Below are 15,983 nucleotides of genomic sequence, written 5' to 3' on the forward strand. Positions count from 1 at the left end.
GGCGAGAGGCCCGGGCTCCGCGCTCCGGCGCTCCCCCTCTCCCCTGATGGGCGCCTGCAGCGTCAATCACGGCGGAAATTTCTCCCTCGCTAGCTAATATCTCAGCTCGCAGGGCCGCCTCTGAGTGGATCTGAGCAATCTGTCAACCCAGCCGGGGAGCCACCTCAAAACAGATCGGGTTACCCCTGATTGACAGCGTCACCATGGCAAATAATTTGACTAAAACTATTGTCTTCTCCTGGCAGTCCCCGGGTCAGATAACCGGACCAATCACAGCGCGGATAATCACTTTTCATGCCAGCTTAGAATAATATTATTAAAAAAAAAAAGGGGAGAGAGAGAGAGAGAAAGAAAGGGGGGAAAAACTCCGAGAGGGAGAGGAGCGAGGGAGCAGGGCTTTACCACTATATTATGTGGGATCTTGCGGCGGCGGGGGGTGGGGGGGAAGCAGGGAGATCCCAAACCGGCGGCCGAGGGGGGTGGGGGTGGGAAAGCCGCGGCCGCTGCGAGCGCTGCAGATAGGAGACAAAAGAGGCACGAAGTTACTCTCGCAACTCGGACTTACAAAAAGGAGGCGGCCGGGGGGAAAAGCCGCCCGCGGCCGGGCTCCCGAGACTTTCTTCCTTCGCTCGCCGCCTGTTTGCTCCCCGGCTCCCGCGGCCGCCCCGGGGCCGGGCGCCGCCGATGGCCGCGGCCCCCCGCGCCCGGCCGTGACGCCCGACCGGGCCCCGCCGGGCGCCGCCGCCGCCCCGGGGCCGGCCCCGCATGCCGGGCGCTGCCCGCCGCCCCGCGCCGCTCCCCTCTATGCGGCCGTAGGGTGCGCGGCGGGGCAGGGCTCACCATGTCGATGCTCCCGACTTTTGGCTTCACCCAAGAGCAAGTGGCCTGCGTCTGCGAGGTGCTCCAGCAAGGCGGCAACATCGAGCGGCTGGGGCGGTTCCTCTGGTCCCTCCCTGCCTGCGAGCACCTCCACAAGAACGAGAGCGTCCTGAAGGCCAAGGCGGTGGTGGCCTTCCACCGGGGCAACTTCCGTGAGCTCTACAAGATCCTGGAGAGCCACCAGTTCTCGGCGCACAACCACCCCAAGCTGCAGCAGCTCTGGCTGAAGGCGCACTACATCGAGGCGGAGAAGCTGCGGGGGCGACCCCTAGGGGCGGTGGGCAAGTACCGGGTGCGCCGCAAGTTCCCGCTGCCCCGCTCCATCTGGGACGGCGAGGAGACCAGCTACTGCTTCAAGGAGAAGAGCCGCAGCGTCCTCCGCGAGTGGTACGCCCACAACCCCTACCCGTCCCCCCGCGAGAAGCGGGAGCTGGCCGAGGCCACCGGCCTCACCACCACCCAGGTCAGCAACTGGTTCAAGAACCGCCGGCAGCGGGACCGCGCCGCCGAGGCCAAGGAAAGGTACGGCGACCCCGGCCACTGCGGCGACCCCGCCGCCCGCGGCTCCCCCCGCCGCCCCGGCTCCCCGGCCCCGCCGCCCGCCCCGCGCCTCCCCCTCCGCTCCGGTCCCAGTCCCGGGACGGCGCGCCCGGGGTGGGCCGGCCTCTGCGGGGCGGCGGTGGCGCCCGGGGAAGCGGAGTCGAGCCAGGCGGACGCTCGGCGAGGGCCCCTCCCGGCCACCGGGACAGGCGGCCGGCACCCCTTCCCCGCCGGGAGCCCGCTCCCCGCGCAGCCATCGCGGCGGCCCCGGGGCAGCCCCTTCCGCCGGCGCGGCTTCCTACGGCCGGCGGCGACTCCCGGTTAAGCAGCGCGGCCGCCTCCTTGCCGCCGCAACCGGGCGGCGGGGTCGGTGCGGGGCCGCGGCCCGGCGGGAGGGGCGGGCAGCGGCGGGGCTGCGGGGGAGGGCTCCGCGCCCCGCACGGCTCGGAGCGTGTCCCCGAGGGTTACCCCAGTGCGGACAGGGAGAGCCGGGAGGGTCTGGAGGCCGCCTGAACTAGTTTACAGAAACTGACTCTAACGTCGGCTCCCGACGTGAGGCGGGAGAGCGAGGCGGGGGCTGACCGGAGCAGCCGCGTCCCTCGCTCATCAAACGGCAGCGCGTACTCACCGCCCAGCGAGGTGCTCGTGAATGCCCGTTACTAGGTGCATAGTCGTATACCGAGCGTGATTTCGAAACTGCGGTTTTCTCGTTAAATGGAGTCAAGGGACCGTTAATTGCCAGGCGGAGGTTAATGCCTACATCCTTGGGTATTCGGGATGACTTTTCCGCCGGCAGTCCCCTTAAGAAGACCGTTTGAGGAAGCAAAAAGGGTCCTCTAACTGCACGGTACCTCCTCACTAGCTCGCCGAATTGCCCGGTCCATACACGGATCTGATCGTCGGGCCTGCGCGGTTCATTAACGGATTAGAAATCTCCCGTAGATCCGTCCCTCCGAGGAGACTCCTTTTCTTTTTTCGGTTCTGCCTAATGTGTTTTGGAGAGGGCCAGCGCCGCGGCCGCGCAGCTGTGCAGCCCGGCAGGTTCGGGCTCCGTGCAGATTTGCTCCTTACATTTCCCGAAACGGTGCTGGAGCTTTAATTTTCCTTTAAATCCCCGCAAGTGTTGGTTTTACGAGATGTTAGAGATCCTTTTTATTGCTGATAGCGGGGACTCACCTTCAAATATCCAAAGGAAATTAAGGTTACACTTATTTTCCTTTTTTTTTTTTTTTTTCCCAGGGAATCAAATTTTAAAGGTCTCCAGAGACAAATAAGATTTTTGACATTGAAAAATACACTCAACCTAATATTACACTCTAGGCGTTGGAAAACAGATCGTTCATGGGATTGCCATTCACTCAAGCAAACTTGTTCAAACAGAGCTTTCTTGTCTATTTTTATTTTTTTGGCACCAAGTGTCTCCAGCCACATCCTGCAGCCCTTATTGAGGAAAAACCGTCAGCGCAATGGCTTCACTTCTCTCGACCAAATCCTGCAGGATAGGGCCCCTCTGCCAGATACTGTGTTTCAAAGCTTCCGCAGAAGCTTTTAAATAGACTTGCAATGCCTTCAGTATTTCAGGCAGGGCTGTGTCTAAAGTATTTCTACGAGGGCTATGTCTAAAATCCGCGTTAGCCTTGACGGGACGGCCGCCCCCCCCCATCTTGCCCCTGTCATTTCGAAAAAAAAAATATATATATATATGTGTGTGTGTGTGTGTGCAAGGGCTTGGCCAGCCTCCAGCGATTTCTCGGTATTTACCCGGTGATGAATTTTGAAGTTATGTCCTGCCTTTCCGAGCCGGCTGCCTCTGTCGGTAGGCGCTCCGGCGGTGCCGGCTCCCCCCGCCGCGGAGCCGGGCCAGGGCCCCCCCGGCTGCGCCCTCCCGCCGCCCGAGGAGGGCCGGAGGGATAGCAGCGGGCGTGCGGAGCGTTTCCCGAGAGGGCCGGGGAAATAAGCGAACTAACTCTGTTTGCTTGCCTTAGCTTCCATATTGGGCTATGTTTTGAGCTGTAAATTCAGGCCGAGGGGAAAAAAACACGTCCAGTTACTTAAGCAAAAGCGTCTCCCGCCCGATGCGAGCCTGGAGGCTGCGGGGCTGCACAGACCCATCCTGCCTACGGCTCGCCGTGCTTTGGCCTTCCCAGGAGAAACTGCGACCGAACTTCTCTTCGGCTCCGGGAGCAGTTTTAAAGTTAAAAAGTCTTAAAAAAAAAAAAAAAAAAGTCTTCCTCCCTTCCCTTCCTCTCCCCTCCCTCCCCACGCTGTGCAAACGGTTTGGAGGCAGAAAATGACGTTTTGGCCAAATGGCACTTTCCGCTGGGCTAGTGGGAGACTCTGTTTACAAGCTCGGCGGACCTTAGACCTTTGTGCCAGATGAAGAGGCCTCGGAGGTTTGCAGAGTTTGTAAACCTGCTGTTTCTGCGTTCCCCGCCGCCCTGGGAGCCAGCCCCCCGCCGCTCCTGCTCCCGGTCCCGCGGTGCGCGCCCCGGAGCGGCGGCCACACGGTGATTTCCCTCCCTCTTTTGTGTTTCCTATAGGGAAAACAACGAGAATTCCAACTCCAACAGCCACAACCCGCTCTCGGCGTCAATGAACGGGAATAAGACAGTTTTGGGGAGCTCAGAGGACGAGAAGACGCCGTCAGGGACCCCGGATCACACCTCCTCCAGCCCCGCGCTGCTGCTCAGCTCCAACCCCGGGCTGCAGCCCCTGCACGGCCTGGGCCACCCCCAGGGCCCCAGCGCCATCCCCGTGCCCAGCGCCGACCCCATGCACCACCACAGCTTGCAGGACTCCATCCTCAACCCCATGTCATCCAACCTGGTCGATCTGGGCTCTTAAAACCGTGTACACGCTCCCTCCTTCGCACCAGCCCTCCTTTACTCTTTTTTTTTTTTTTTTTTTTTTTCTTTTTCCTTAATTGTACCAGAGACTTTGCAAGTGATTACAAACTCCTTAGTGGATGTGTTGTGCCCTTTGGCAGCAGGCTGGCTGCAGGTTTGGAAGGTGTCAGACTCGGCTGTGGGCGGTGATGTTGTGAAAAGCCTTAAGGGTTACTTAGAGGTGGTGTCAGGCGTGTAAGGACTGTTGGATGGGGGCTGTGATTTTCATGGCAGGCTGTAAGGCGGTTCGGTGTAGCAGCTCTTTCCAGCCTTAACTTCACGAATCTCTCGGTGGTGTCGCTCGATCGGGCCGGTCTGTGTGGGAAGAGGCACATTGTAATCTTTTCTTTTTTTTCGGGGGGTGGGAAGAAAAGGGGAGCGCAAGGCCGCTGTTTCCATGCCTGTTTGGAAGTTACACATCGCTCCCGTTATTCTATTGTAGTTATGTATCCGTGGCAGGTGTACGATGTACAATTTCAACTAAGAATACAAAAGTTGTAGTCAAGTTGTAGCAGCAACACGCGCTCTAGGCAGACTTTGTAACCTTCTTGTAGCTGATGCTATGCAGAGAGACGGCTTCTTCGGCCTTGTCCATGCGGTGCTTTCGCCATTTGCTGGGTGGGAAAGGAAGTGATGGCCCTGCTCTTGGCCCCGGAGGAAGGCAAGGCAGCTTCTCCCCTCGGTGTGCAAGGAGGGCGGGAGCGGGCTTTAGAAAAAAGAGGAATTGCTGCTCAAGTATAGACCTAAACGACAGTATCAACCGCAAGTCACTCACCTTAGTTTTGTTTATTGTTTATATTATGTGAATACATTCTTTGGAAAATATTTCTGCTTTTATTTTATAATAAAATTTAGAAATCTAACTTGGCGTGCGGTTGCTTCACTCGCCCGCGGGATGTTTTCGGGCTCAGCCCTGAGCGGAGCAAGAGCGGGCGGCCCGACGGTCGCGGGAGGCGGCGGATACCGTCAGGCGTCGGGGACCCCGGGGCTCCCCCCTGCTGCCGCAGAGGCGAGCGAGCCTCGCCCCCCACCGCCCCCGGGCAGCCAGACGGCACCCCCCGCCCCCCCCGCCCCCTTTGGGTGCGACGCCCGGGCCCGTCGGGGGCCGCTGCGGCCCGGCCCGGGGAAGCGGCGTTCGCCGGGGGGAGCGGGAGGGGCCCTGCGGGAGCGGGGAGGAGAGGGGACGGGGGGGACAGGCGGTGCGGGCCCTAAGGGGAGCGGGGAGGGGGCCCACCTGCTCCCCCGAGGGCACGGACGGGCAGGCTGCGGGCTTTTCCACCCCAGTGCCCGCTGGCCCCCGCAGGAAGCCGCCCCCTCCTCCCCTCGCCCCTGGGGCGGGCGCGCAAGCCCCGGCTCCGGGGTCCGGCACGGCAGGGATGCCAACACCTCTCCAGCGCCTGCGGGACTGATGCCGAAAATGGGAATCCTCTATCCCTCTCCCTTTTCTTTCTTTCTTTCTTTCTTTTTTTATTTTCCTTTTCTGTAGGCACAGGGTGTCAAAAGAGACAGGCGAGTCGCTTGGAGGTTTGCTTCATTAACAGAGAAGAGCTCAGGCTGATTTCATTACAGCTTGCACCCTCGCCACCAACTCTTTGCGAGAAGCCGGACGTGATATATCATCTTCTTAAAATGTTCCTCAGAGCTTGCAAGAGGTTTTAGCTTGCAAGAGGTTTTATACTTTTTTTCCCCCTAAAATGAATTTATTGTGAAAAATAAACCGCGAAAACGATACGGCTTCAAGCGGGATAGAAATATGTGTAGATCAGCAAAGATCGTGTCCAGGTTTCAGACGCTGGCTGAAATTTCAATCAGCGGGAGTTTTGTGCGGGCAATGTCCTAATTTGATATAATCTGGGGCTGGATTAGCGCCTCTGTGCGTTTGTGGGTGTCCGCTAAAAGCACATTTCTCTGAGGCCCCGTTAAAGTCTATAGGAGGGAAGGTGTGGATGTCGCTGACGGGGCCTCGGGAAAAAGGCTCTTTCTCACTCGTGGTTATAAATCCAGTGTTCTCGTTATGATGGGCTGCGGGGGGGTACAGTGTTACAGAGGAGGCAAGGTGGTAGATTCAGGTTTCTGTTTCTCCCGTTTCTGCTCGTTGGGGTGATTTTTCAGCAGTGGAGGTGATGTGGCTGTTGCCTCTGCTGTGGGAGCGTACCAGTGTGGTCCTGCGTGCATTAGGGTCTAAATAGCAGATCCTGTTATTTCCGTTGAGGGGCATCTAATAATTTTAGCTATGAATTTTAATCCTTTGAAAATAAACATTTCGCAAGTGGAGGAACTGCTGCTTCCTAGGGCTACAGAAGATCCCCGCTCCCTGTAAAGTAACGCGTGCAACGGTGCAATATTGCAAAGAATTAATTAATTGGCTAGCTAATTATTTTGTATTTTTAGAGATAGATGCAAATTTGGGAAGGAAAACGGAACGACTGGGTTAATAAAACATGGCCTCGAAACCGAAATAAAGCCTTAAGGCTTTGCCCGCTGGAGGAGAAAAGGAGGAAAAAAAAAAAAAAAAAAAAAAAGATTAGAGAAAGAGTAAAGCCAAGATGGGGAACATTTAAAGAGGCAGTATGAAAACAGGATGGGGTTTACGTGATTAATAAAAGGTCATATTGCACAGAGGAGGCAGAATTCGATCGGGGAAAGTAAATGAAGGGCTGACAGGGTGAGAAAGGCCCTCTGAAAGCCAGGAGCGATGGAAACTCCTGTAAATTGCAGCGAGAATCACTTATATACGGAGAGAGGAAGAGAGAGCGAGTCGCTGCAGTCCATTAAAGACAGCTAGAAACCGAAATCATGCCCTAAAAAAAAAAAAAAAAAAAAAAAAAAAAATCTGCAGGTCAATCTAGCATTAAGGGCGCACACAGCTTAAAGCCGAGATGATGGGACGTGTGTAATGCAACCTGAAAACCCATACATGTTAAGACTCATTTTATCGGACCGTACTTGCCTTAGTAAAGATGTTTGGTAAATTAGCCCAAATCCCCCCGATTTTCCACGCACAAAAAAAGTTCCCGATAGAGGAATATGCCGAAACTGACGTGACTAATCCTTGGTTTTAAACAGATTAGTTATGATTCACTAGCATTACGTTACATGGGGCATATCTCGTCTCAGGGTTGGTTGTTTGCGGGTTACCCACGCAGGTTTCGGGGCACAAATAAAAAGACGGACAGGACCCGGCAGGCTTTATCCATTAAACAACTCCTGGCTACTCCCGAACTGAAGCCGGGATGCGGCGGGCACCACACCACACCCCCCCCCCCCCCCCCACCTGAGCCCCTATAGCTTGGACACCGAGGGGAAAAACCGCGCTTGCTGTCTCTCTCGTATACGCACACACACGTACATACATATATATACATATATACACATGCATATATATATATAAAAGTGGTATTTTTCCCTCAAACTAAAACCTTACCCAATTACCTAATGAATGCAGCATTTACGGACCCCAGAACTGTAACTGGAGTAATTCCTTTAGGTAGCAGGGCACTGAATATTCGCGGTGTGCTAGAGCAGATTTGCTCTGCCGGGAAGCCCTCTACTTTCTTACATGGGTGTTAACTGCCCTGGTGCTACGCTGAAGAGGGCTGTGAGAGAAACTGCACATTTGTGACAGAAAACAATTTTGGCCGTCTTGCCGGGGCGCAGCTCGTCACCCTGCCGGGGCAATACTGATGGAGGCGCGGGGACAGCATCTCGAGAGGATACGGAAGGTGTGGCACAGCCTCCGAAGGGGGCTTTACTGGAAATAGGGAGCAAGTTTATTGGAGTAGGAGCTTTTCCTATGAGTAGGGGAGCGTATGCCAGAGCTTGCTGGTTAGATGTCTTCACCTCTGCAAGCCCTTGCAGGAGTTTGGGGGCAAACAGGACCCTCTGGGAAGCACAGTCACAGCTCTCTACCAAAGGCTGTGTGGCTGCGTTTTCCTTTGGATAATATAAGCCATTTTGCAGATATTCAACGCAATCCACACGAGAGAAGTCGCCTGCTTGGCATATTTCTTGTGGGCTACCCCGGAGAAAGCTACGTTCCCTCTTCTCGCCACCTCTGGGCCTAACTGAAGCCTCAATGTGTGTTTGAGGGGGGCTGCTCCAGCCCCGGAATGAGAAGCCTTGGAAGTGCCCCCGCCTGCCCAGCGATGTTTGTGTGAGGCACTCGAGGCTCCTGTTACCAGACCCGGAAACAAAATCTATTGCCTTCTTTAGGAGAAACAAATGCAGCCCGGTATAAGCAGGCTCTTGCCTTGAACAAACCCGCACTTGAACATGACAAATAATGTAGGGGGATGGCGATGAAAACACTGGCCACTGGCCCTCGCTGCAGAGCTCTTTAACTTCCTCTGCTTAGTGAATCAAAACGCTGCGGCTCAGGCAGCCAAGAAAAATATACTGAAGGGAACTTTCAGTGCTTCAGCACACAAGGAAAAGGTGAGGGTTTTGTCTGAAGGAGAGTAGCTCTGGGGTTTGGAAAAATACACACTTAAACTTAGGAGCTGGGCTGCGTGATCAACTTCTTTCCATTTTGTTGCGGGGAGCGGGTCTCGGAGCTTCCCCTCCCTGCACCGGGAGACGGCTCCTTCCTCGGGAGAAGGGTCATCTCCTTCCCACTTAAATAAACGGGAGGGGGGGTTGTTTGGTTGTTGGGGAGGGCTTTGGGGTTGGGGTTTTTTTTCCGGGTTTGGGCAAGAACGCTCAATCTCCACCTCTAAATATCAAATTCGCCTTTATCCCGAGTCCTGGTGTGCCGCGGAGCCGGTCCCGCTCCGCGCCCCGGGGCACCGGGAGGCGGCGGCTGCCGAGCGGGCGGCCGGGCTTGCTGGGCGGCAGGACAATGAGCTGTTCCTGCCTCAGCCCAACCCATGTCCTACAGGGAAAGAAAAAAAAAAAAAAAAAACCAAACAAATAAACAAAAAAAACCAACCAACCAAAAAAAAAAAAAAACCAAAAAACCCCTCCTTTAAAAAAAAAAAAAAAAAAAAAACCAAACCCAAAACCAGATACACGGAAACAAATTGCAGCTTCACCAAGAGTCTGGGACTCAGAGGGAAACAGAGAGGTGTAGTGAGAGTTTAGGTGAACAGACAGGTAAAGTGTTACATCAGCAAACGGTGCTGCTCAGGAGAAGCAGGGAGAGAGGAGAAATCGCTTGGAAAGATGAAAATCGCACATGTGCTTCTGATGACCCCATTAGATGCGAAGTCCTCCAGGAAATACATATTTGAAACAGCCAGGAAAAACAAACATGCCTTTTATAGACTTGCCTGTCCCGCCATGAAAAATGCAAACCTCGGTATGGTGCGTGTGTATCTAGGGGGTGGGAGGGAGGAAGGGGGAATAGATTTTGTAAAGAACCCGATGAAAGCTACCTTCATCAGGAATATTCATTTGCGTTGCCCTGCTCTCCAAAAATAGGCTGCAGCGTGAAAACCGAGGCAGTAGTTAAAACTACCGCGTGTGACATCTGAGTCTGAAAAGTGACTGTCAGGAGCTCGTCTGGGTGTCAACACAGGCAAGACTGGCTGGCAACAGGGAGGAAGAAAAAAAATTCCCCGGGGGGTGAAGAGTTAGAAAGTGGGACTTTATGAAGCCTGCAGTTTGCTGTAAAGTTGGGCAAAGTCCAATGAATCATTTTGGAAGAGCGGCTAGAAAGTCGTGCAGGAGTTGGGGTCCGGGCAGCGACACCCCCAATCCCTCCGTTCCAAAGCGCCATTTAGATGCAGTTGTGCTGGGGATCGGGGGAGAGAGCAGAGACTCGATCCGTGAGCACTTCAGCAGCAAAGGCATCATGGTTCCTCCTCCCCCCGCCCACGGCCCGGACACCGTGACCCCGCTGCCGGGCAGGCTCCGAGCGGACATTCGATCCCTCTCCCCGCTTTCCACGGCTGCCGCTGGGCGCCCACGGCCTCCGCGGGAAAGGGGCAGGTCCGCGCCCACCTCACGGCGTCTGTTGTCCCCCCTGCGGGGCCCGGCCTTCGCCCGGTGCCTTGGGGACCCTGGCGGCAAGGTGCCCCGGGGAGGCGGCCGCCCCCACGCCGCGCGAGAACGCGCACTCCTTCCCGAGGAGACGGCGGGGGTGCACGGCCCGTCAGTCACCCGTCGGTGGGACACCTCCCTCTGCGCACCTCCGGGGGCTGCCGGGGGGGAGGCGACTCTGAACCCCCCTGGTTGAGTGGGATGCCGTCAATCGAAAGAGGCTAAATATCGTCCCCCCGCTGTCACCGGAGACCTGCGTGGCGGGGGAAAGCGCTGCCAAAGCCTGAGTTAGTGGCAGCGCAGAGGGAGGCTCGACCCGACACCGAGCAGGGCCGAGCCGCCACCCCTCCCCGATTTAGCCCGGCGCCGTGAAACCAAGCGGTCGCCGGCTCCTGCGGCCGGGGGCTGCCCGTGCCGCGGCGTAGGGAAGGGGCTGTGTCCCACCGACGGAGCCCACACGGCGGGCGGGGGACCGGCTCCCTGCAGCTCCCTCCTTCCAGCCGGGGGAGCGGGGCAGGGGCACGGCACCCCCGGGGCAGCAGGCGCGGGGGCACTGGGGCTGCCGGCGGGGACGGGACGGAGCTCCCGGGCTGCTGCGGGGCCAGGGACAAGCGGGTTTCTCTCCATCCTCCGAGATATTCAGTCCCGCGTGAGCGCGGCCGCTGCTCGGGGCCGGGGCCCGCACAGCGCAGCATTGCGCACCGCGCAGCCGGCGAGGCCGCGGCTGGCGCTGCGGAAGGGAGGGGACGCTTAAAACTCAAGAAACAGCTTGGGACGTCGCTCTTAAGAGCGCGTCAAGCGCACACCCAGCAAAAACATCAACAACTGGGAAGTCAGGACGGGTTGGAAACCTCCCGGAATCAAACGAAACCAGACGTGGGGCAGGGAGGTGTTGGCAGCGCTGTGCGTGGCGCGGAGGGGGCTGGCGGGGGCCCCACGAGTGAGTGGTCGTGGAGTGGCGTGGGCAGTCCCTGCGCAGCTCACCCCGCTGCCTTCCCAAATTGGAAGGGCCGGAGATGGACGATCCCACCTCACTAGCGATTTTAGCGGGCACCGAGGCGGCGGGAAGCAAAAGGCGATGCTGACCCCGGGCTCCGCTGCTGCGGGGGTGTGCGGAGCCCGGCTCCGTCCCCCCGAGTGTGCCCCGAAAATGTCAGTGCCTTCTCCTCCACAGGTGCGGCAGCCAGCCCCCCTGGTGCCGTAGCTCTGCGGGGTGGTTTCGGTCAGAGAAAAGCCCCAGATCCCTTTCAGCTTAGAAGGGGCATTTATTTTAATTTTTTTTCGGGCGAGGCCGGCACAGCGAAAGCGACGGTGTTCCCCACCTACACACTATTACTTTGAGAGCCGATGGTTATTCCTGCCAGTCTCCGAGATGCCGTCACCGCGGGGGATCTCCGGAGGGGTGGAGGGCGGCCAGTCGCTCTCCCATAACGGCTCTAAATCGGGTGTATTTATTACCTCGATAGCGCTGGGCGATGGCAAATAAAGCCGCCTTGACAATGCTCACCCGGGCACTGCTGCCGCCATCACTAATTTGAAACAACCCCCCCCCGAGCCCGGCGGGGGAGGGAAGGACGGGGCTAATGCCCTGCCCGCCCCCCACTCCTGCCGCCCGCCCGGCCCTTGCCGGGGCCCCCGCACGGATGCCGCGGGGCTTGCAGCCCAAGGACACCCCGGCCCTGCCTGCGGTGGCCCGAGAGGAGGCCGAGGGGCTGCCCGACGCCGTTCCCCGCATGCCCGGCGGCTGGGAAGCTGCCGCGGAAGCCCGACTCCCCCCGCCCCTCCGGGGCAGACGTCGAGGGGCACGACGGAGAGCAGTGTCCGGAGGGCAGGGGACCTGCCTTTCACCCTCACGCCCTTCGAGGGCGCAAAATGCCCCCGCGGTCGGTCTGCAGTGCGGAGGGACCTCAGCCCCCGGTAGGTGCCCGGCGGCGCCCCGGCCCCCCCTCCCCGGGCTTGCAGGGGCTCGCTGGAGCCGGGGCAGCCCTGCGACAGGCGGAGGGGGGCTGCGGCTTTGCTCCGAGAGAAGGCTTAAGCCTGCTGCCTACCCGCTCGGCTGGCATGCGTTGCCATTTCGATGGTATCTCGCTTTTGGAGGCTTTTTTATGGCTGGGGGAAATCTAATCCGGTGAAGAGAAAGGAAGAGAATACTGTTGGCATTGAATGAACTCCGTGTGGTAATCTTCGGGCAAATGTGCGGGTTTCCATGCCAAAGCAAAGTGTTTTCTCGTCGTGTCTGCTCATACTCTGAAGGGAGGCGAAGACACCATTTAAGAAATCCAGCTGGTTGCAAATCATACATTTAATCTCTCAGCTGGAATGATTTAATGGATCAGTATCGAGTAACAGTCCTGGAAAAGTAGCCTCCTAAAAAAACAGAGATAAATCCTGATTGAATAATAGTAAATGAAAACCGTGGATTACAGTGACTGCAAGACAGTATTTTCTTTGCAGTCCTCGAAAGATGCCGCCTCAGAGGGGCCAACCGAGCCGACAAAGCCCCGCGTGTCATTCTGATGTTGGCGGGGGCAGGTCCCGGCAGCCTGCCGTGCCCCCCCCGCCCCTCCTTGGGACAGGCTCCCCCCCTCTCCTCATGCCCTGGGCACCTTCTGAAACGGCTTCTCTGCGGTGCAGGCAGCAGAGACACAAGCTCTCTCCGCGCCGGCGCTTCGCGGCCGGGCGAGCGCCGACGTGCCCGGGCCAGAGCCGCGCCGGCTGCGGGGGGCACCGGCGGGGGCACCGGGGGGTTCCCCCGGGGGGCACCGGCACCCCAGCGCCGCGGCGGCGGCCTTGCCGAAAGCCACCCCTCTGCCTCGGGCCGGCCCGGGGGCCTCGCTGGGATTTTTCGTTTTTCCAGCAGGGAAGGCGCAGAGGCGGGGGAAGGAACTGTTACGCCGGGAAAAGTGGCGGTTTCCTCCGAAATGTGAAAAGAGGGGAGCAAACCCTTTGCCCCGCTCTGTCCTTTTGGGAGGTGCCGGAGAGAGGAGCGGTACCGGGGCGATGGGGGGGCCGGGGGCGGCCCGCTGGCCGTGGGGCCCGCGGGGGTCGCTGGCGCGGCGAGGGCGCAGGGGCCCCTTCGACGGGCGGGGCTCCGGGGGCTTTTTTAACCCTCCCGTTGCCGTAACTTTTAAGCGGGGTCTAGCAGCTCGGGCAAAGCCGTCGCGGAAGGAACGATCTCGGCGGGGAGTGCAAAAGCACTTGACTCCCCTCCCCCGGGCCGAGGGGGAGGTCATCACCGCGCTGAATTAAAAGCACTTCCTTGCCGGGGCAGGTGCTTTCCTCGCAGCGGCCCCGGGGGGCTGGGCCCCCTCCCCGTCTCCCTCCAGCCCCTCTGTGTCCCTGCTCGGGCCTCAGGGGCGGCTGCCGTGCGAGGCCCCGGCCGCTAACCCCCGCACCCCGCCTCGCCCCCGGGACGCGCCCCCAGGACGCACCCCCGCACCCGGCACGCTGGCCGAGGGAAGGAAAAACCCCACGGCTCTTGCGGCGGGGCCGGGCCGGCAGCACACGCGTGGCCGCTCTCCGCGCACCCGTGGGCGCTGCCCCGCCTCTCCCCGTCTCCCCTCGCCGCCCCGGCGGAGCTGCCCTTCTGCGTCCCACGGCGGCGTGGGGCTGTGGGTTTATTTTATTTTATTTTATTTTATTTTATTTTATTTTATTTTATTTTATTTTATTTTATTTTATTTTATTTTATTTTCCCCCAAAACTATCCTCTTGGCAGCTCGGAGGAGCAAGAGCTTTAGGGGAAGCGGGGGGTTTGCTCTCACGTTTCCCGGCGTTTCGCGTTACCAGCGGCGAGGCACCGTCGGAGAGGGTCTCTGCAGCGAGTTCTGAGCCGCGCACAGCCCCGGGGGGAAGCACACCTTTGCTTTAGGGTATTTTCCTCTGAGCGAGGCTGAGAGGGCAGCGAGGAGGGTGCGGAGGGATGGCCGCTGGGCTGCGCCGCCCCGCAGCCCGCCTGGCCGGGTCGAGCAGCGTCGCCCTTATAAGGAATGTAATGCAAGGGCCAATGTCGTCAGCACAGCATTAGCACGTTTTTGTCATTAAATGTACTCGGGTAGTAATAGCTGTTTATATTTACAGGGCACTCTCGAACGCAAACCACGCGCTCAAATCATCCCGAGATGAATCTGGAGTCGGTGAAAGTCAGTGCTTCCCAAGGACAGCTTTGGTGACAAGGGCAGCTCGGGTCAAAACCAGTTTAGTTTGGTGCTACCTATTTATAGAGATGGAAAATCTAAATGAAGTTAAAGAAACGGGGCATCGAAAAATCCCAGAAAGTGGTGTGAATCTCAGTCTATCTTTTTCTTTGTTCACATCATTGTGTGTTTTTCAATTTTAGCCTCTTTCTAAAAATATTACTATATATACTGTATATTAACATAAATTTAAACACAAATTTAAAATGACTCCTCCACTTCAAAAGACCTCTCCAAAACTTTTCAACGATTTCAATGTCTTATGATGTTTTTATATGGAAATGTTGTTAAAATTCTCCTTTCTTTTTCTGCAGGCAATATGGACTTTGACAAATGGGTATTGTTTTCAAATTAATTAGTATAAGTTTTTGAAAAAATCCCACCTGCCCTGTCTATTGAAATCATAGCTACTTGTCACCCAGCTCACTTCTGTAAGAAAAGCTAATTAAAATAGCTGTCTGAAAAGCAAAGTGTTCATGTGCACAAATCAGAAAACTGTTGATCTTAATGATAAAGGAGCTCTTTAACATGTTTGCTTTTGATCTATACAATCTTTTTATGATTACTTTTTCTATTAAGTGACTTTTTTACAACAAGCATGTAAGCAGATATGTGTAAAATTTCTATTTAGGTACAATATGCTTTAAAACATAGATTCATGGGTGTTTATGTCATTAACAGTGGTATAGCTACAGAAACTCAAATGATAGATTATTTCTAAAGCATCTGACAGGGATTTGTGTCTTTTCCTTGCATTTGTTTCTTGGCCAAGAGCAAAAGCCTGGCCCTGTTCTTTTTGAAGACAGTGGCAAAGTTCCCACCTACACCCCAAGGATCTGTGAAGTCAGTCAGAGTTTTTCCATCGTCTTTGGATTAAGCCCATGGCATGAGTCAATTTAAGAAGTGATTACTCGTCTCTCATAGAAATGCACATTGCATTTGCTTAGATAACTACATCTCGAGGATTTTCTTTCCACCCCCATATTCTAGGATCTTAAATGAGGAAATTCTTTAGTCAAAATTTCCTTGAAATGGGTCCAACTCTCCCTGTCCCCACCAAGCACACACCTCCAGCTTGGAACTTGCTCTAGGTGGCACTACTCTTCTCATAAAGCCATTCTTCTTTTTGTCCCTGTTCACCTTCTGACCTACCTGTCTTCCCCATGATCCTTCAGCAAATGTGTCTTCTTTTGTGAGACAGAGAACTGGGAGATTCTGGAAAAGGAGACCTGGGGAACCAGTGGAAACTGTTTCAGCAGCAGCACCAGACACAGGGATGACATGGAAAGAAAGATCCACTCTCCCCACCCTTCATTTCTGGCACTAACTCTCCCATTTTCCTCACTCCACAACCTCCTCAACCTCTCTTTAATGAACGTGCCCCAAGATTAGTATTTTTATATGAGTAGGAATGACTTTACTGCGCTCTCTGCTAGTTACAGAAAACTCACCCATCCCTTGTCACTCACCACCCACTAGAAGGAAAGGGTCTCGGTGGGAGAGC

The 15,983-nt window shown here is 56.5% G+C and overlaps 1 protein-coding gene across 1 annotated transcript; it reads left to right on the forward strand.

Annotated features, from left to right (window-relative positions):
- Positions 1-841: 841 nt before the first annotated feature.
- On the forward strand, positions 842-5,167 carry SIX2 (SIX homeobox 2). The gene is made up of 2 exons (XM_074863575.1): positions 842-1,401; positions 3,960-5,167. Exons 1-2 carry the CDS (start codon positions 842-844, stop codon positions 4,261-4,263), a joined length of 864 nt encoding a protein of 287 aa, XP_074719676.1. The 3' UTR covers positions 4,264-5,167.
- The last annotated feature ends 10,816 nt before the right edge of the window (positions 5,168-15,983 follow it).

Source organism: Strix uralensis, chromosome 3 (genome assembly GCF_047716275.1).
Source record: "Strix uralensis isolate ZFMK-TIS-50842 chromosome 3, bStrUra1, whole genome shotgun sequence".
In the NCBI taxonomy this organism is placed as follows: domain Eukaryota; kingdom Metazoa; phylum Chordata; class Aves; order Strigiformes; family Strigidae; genus Strix; species Strix uralensis.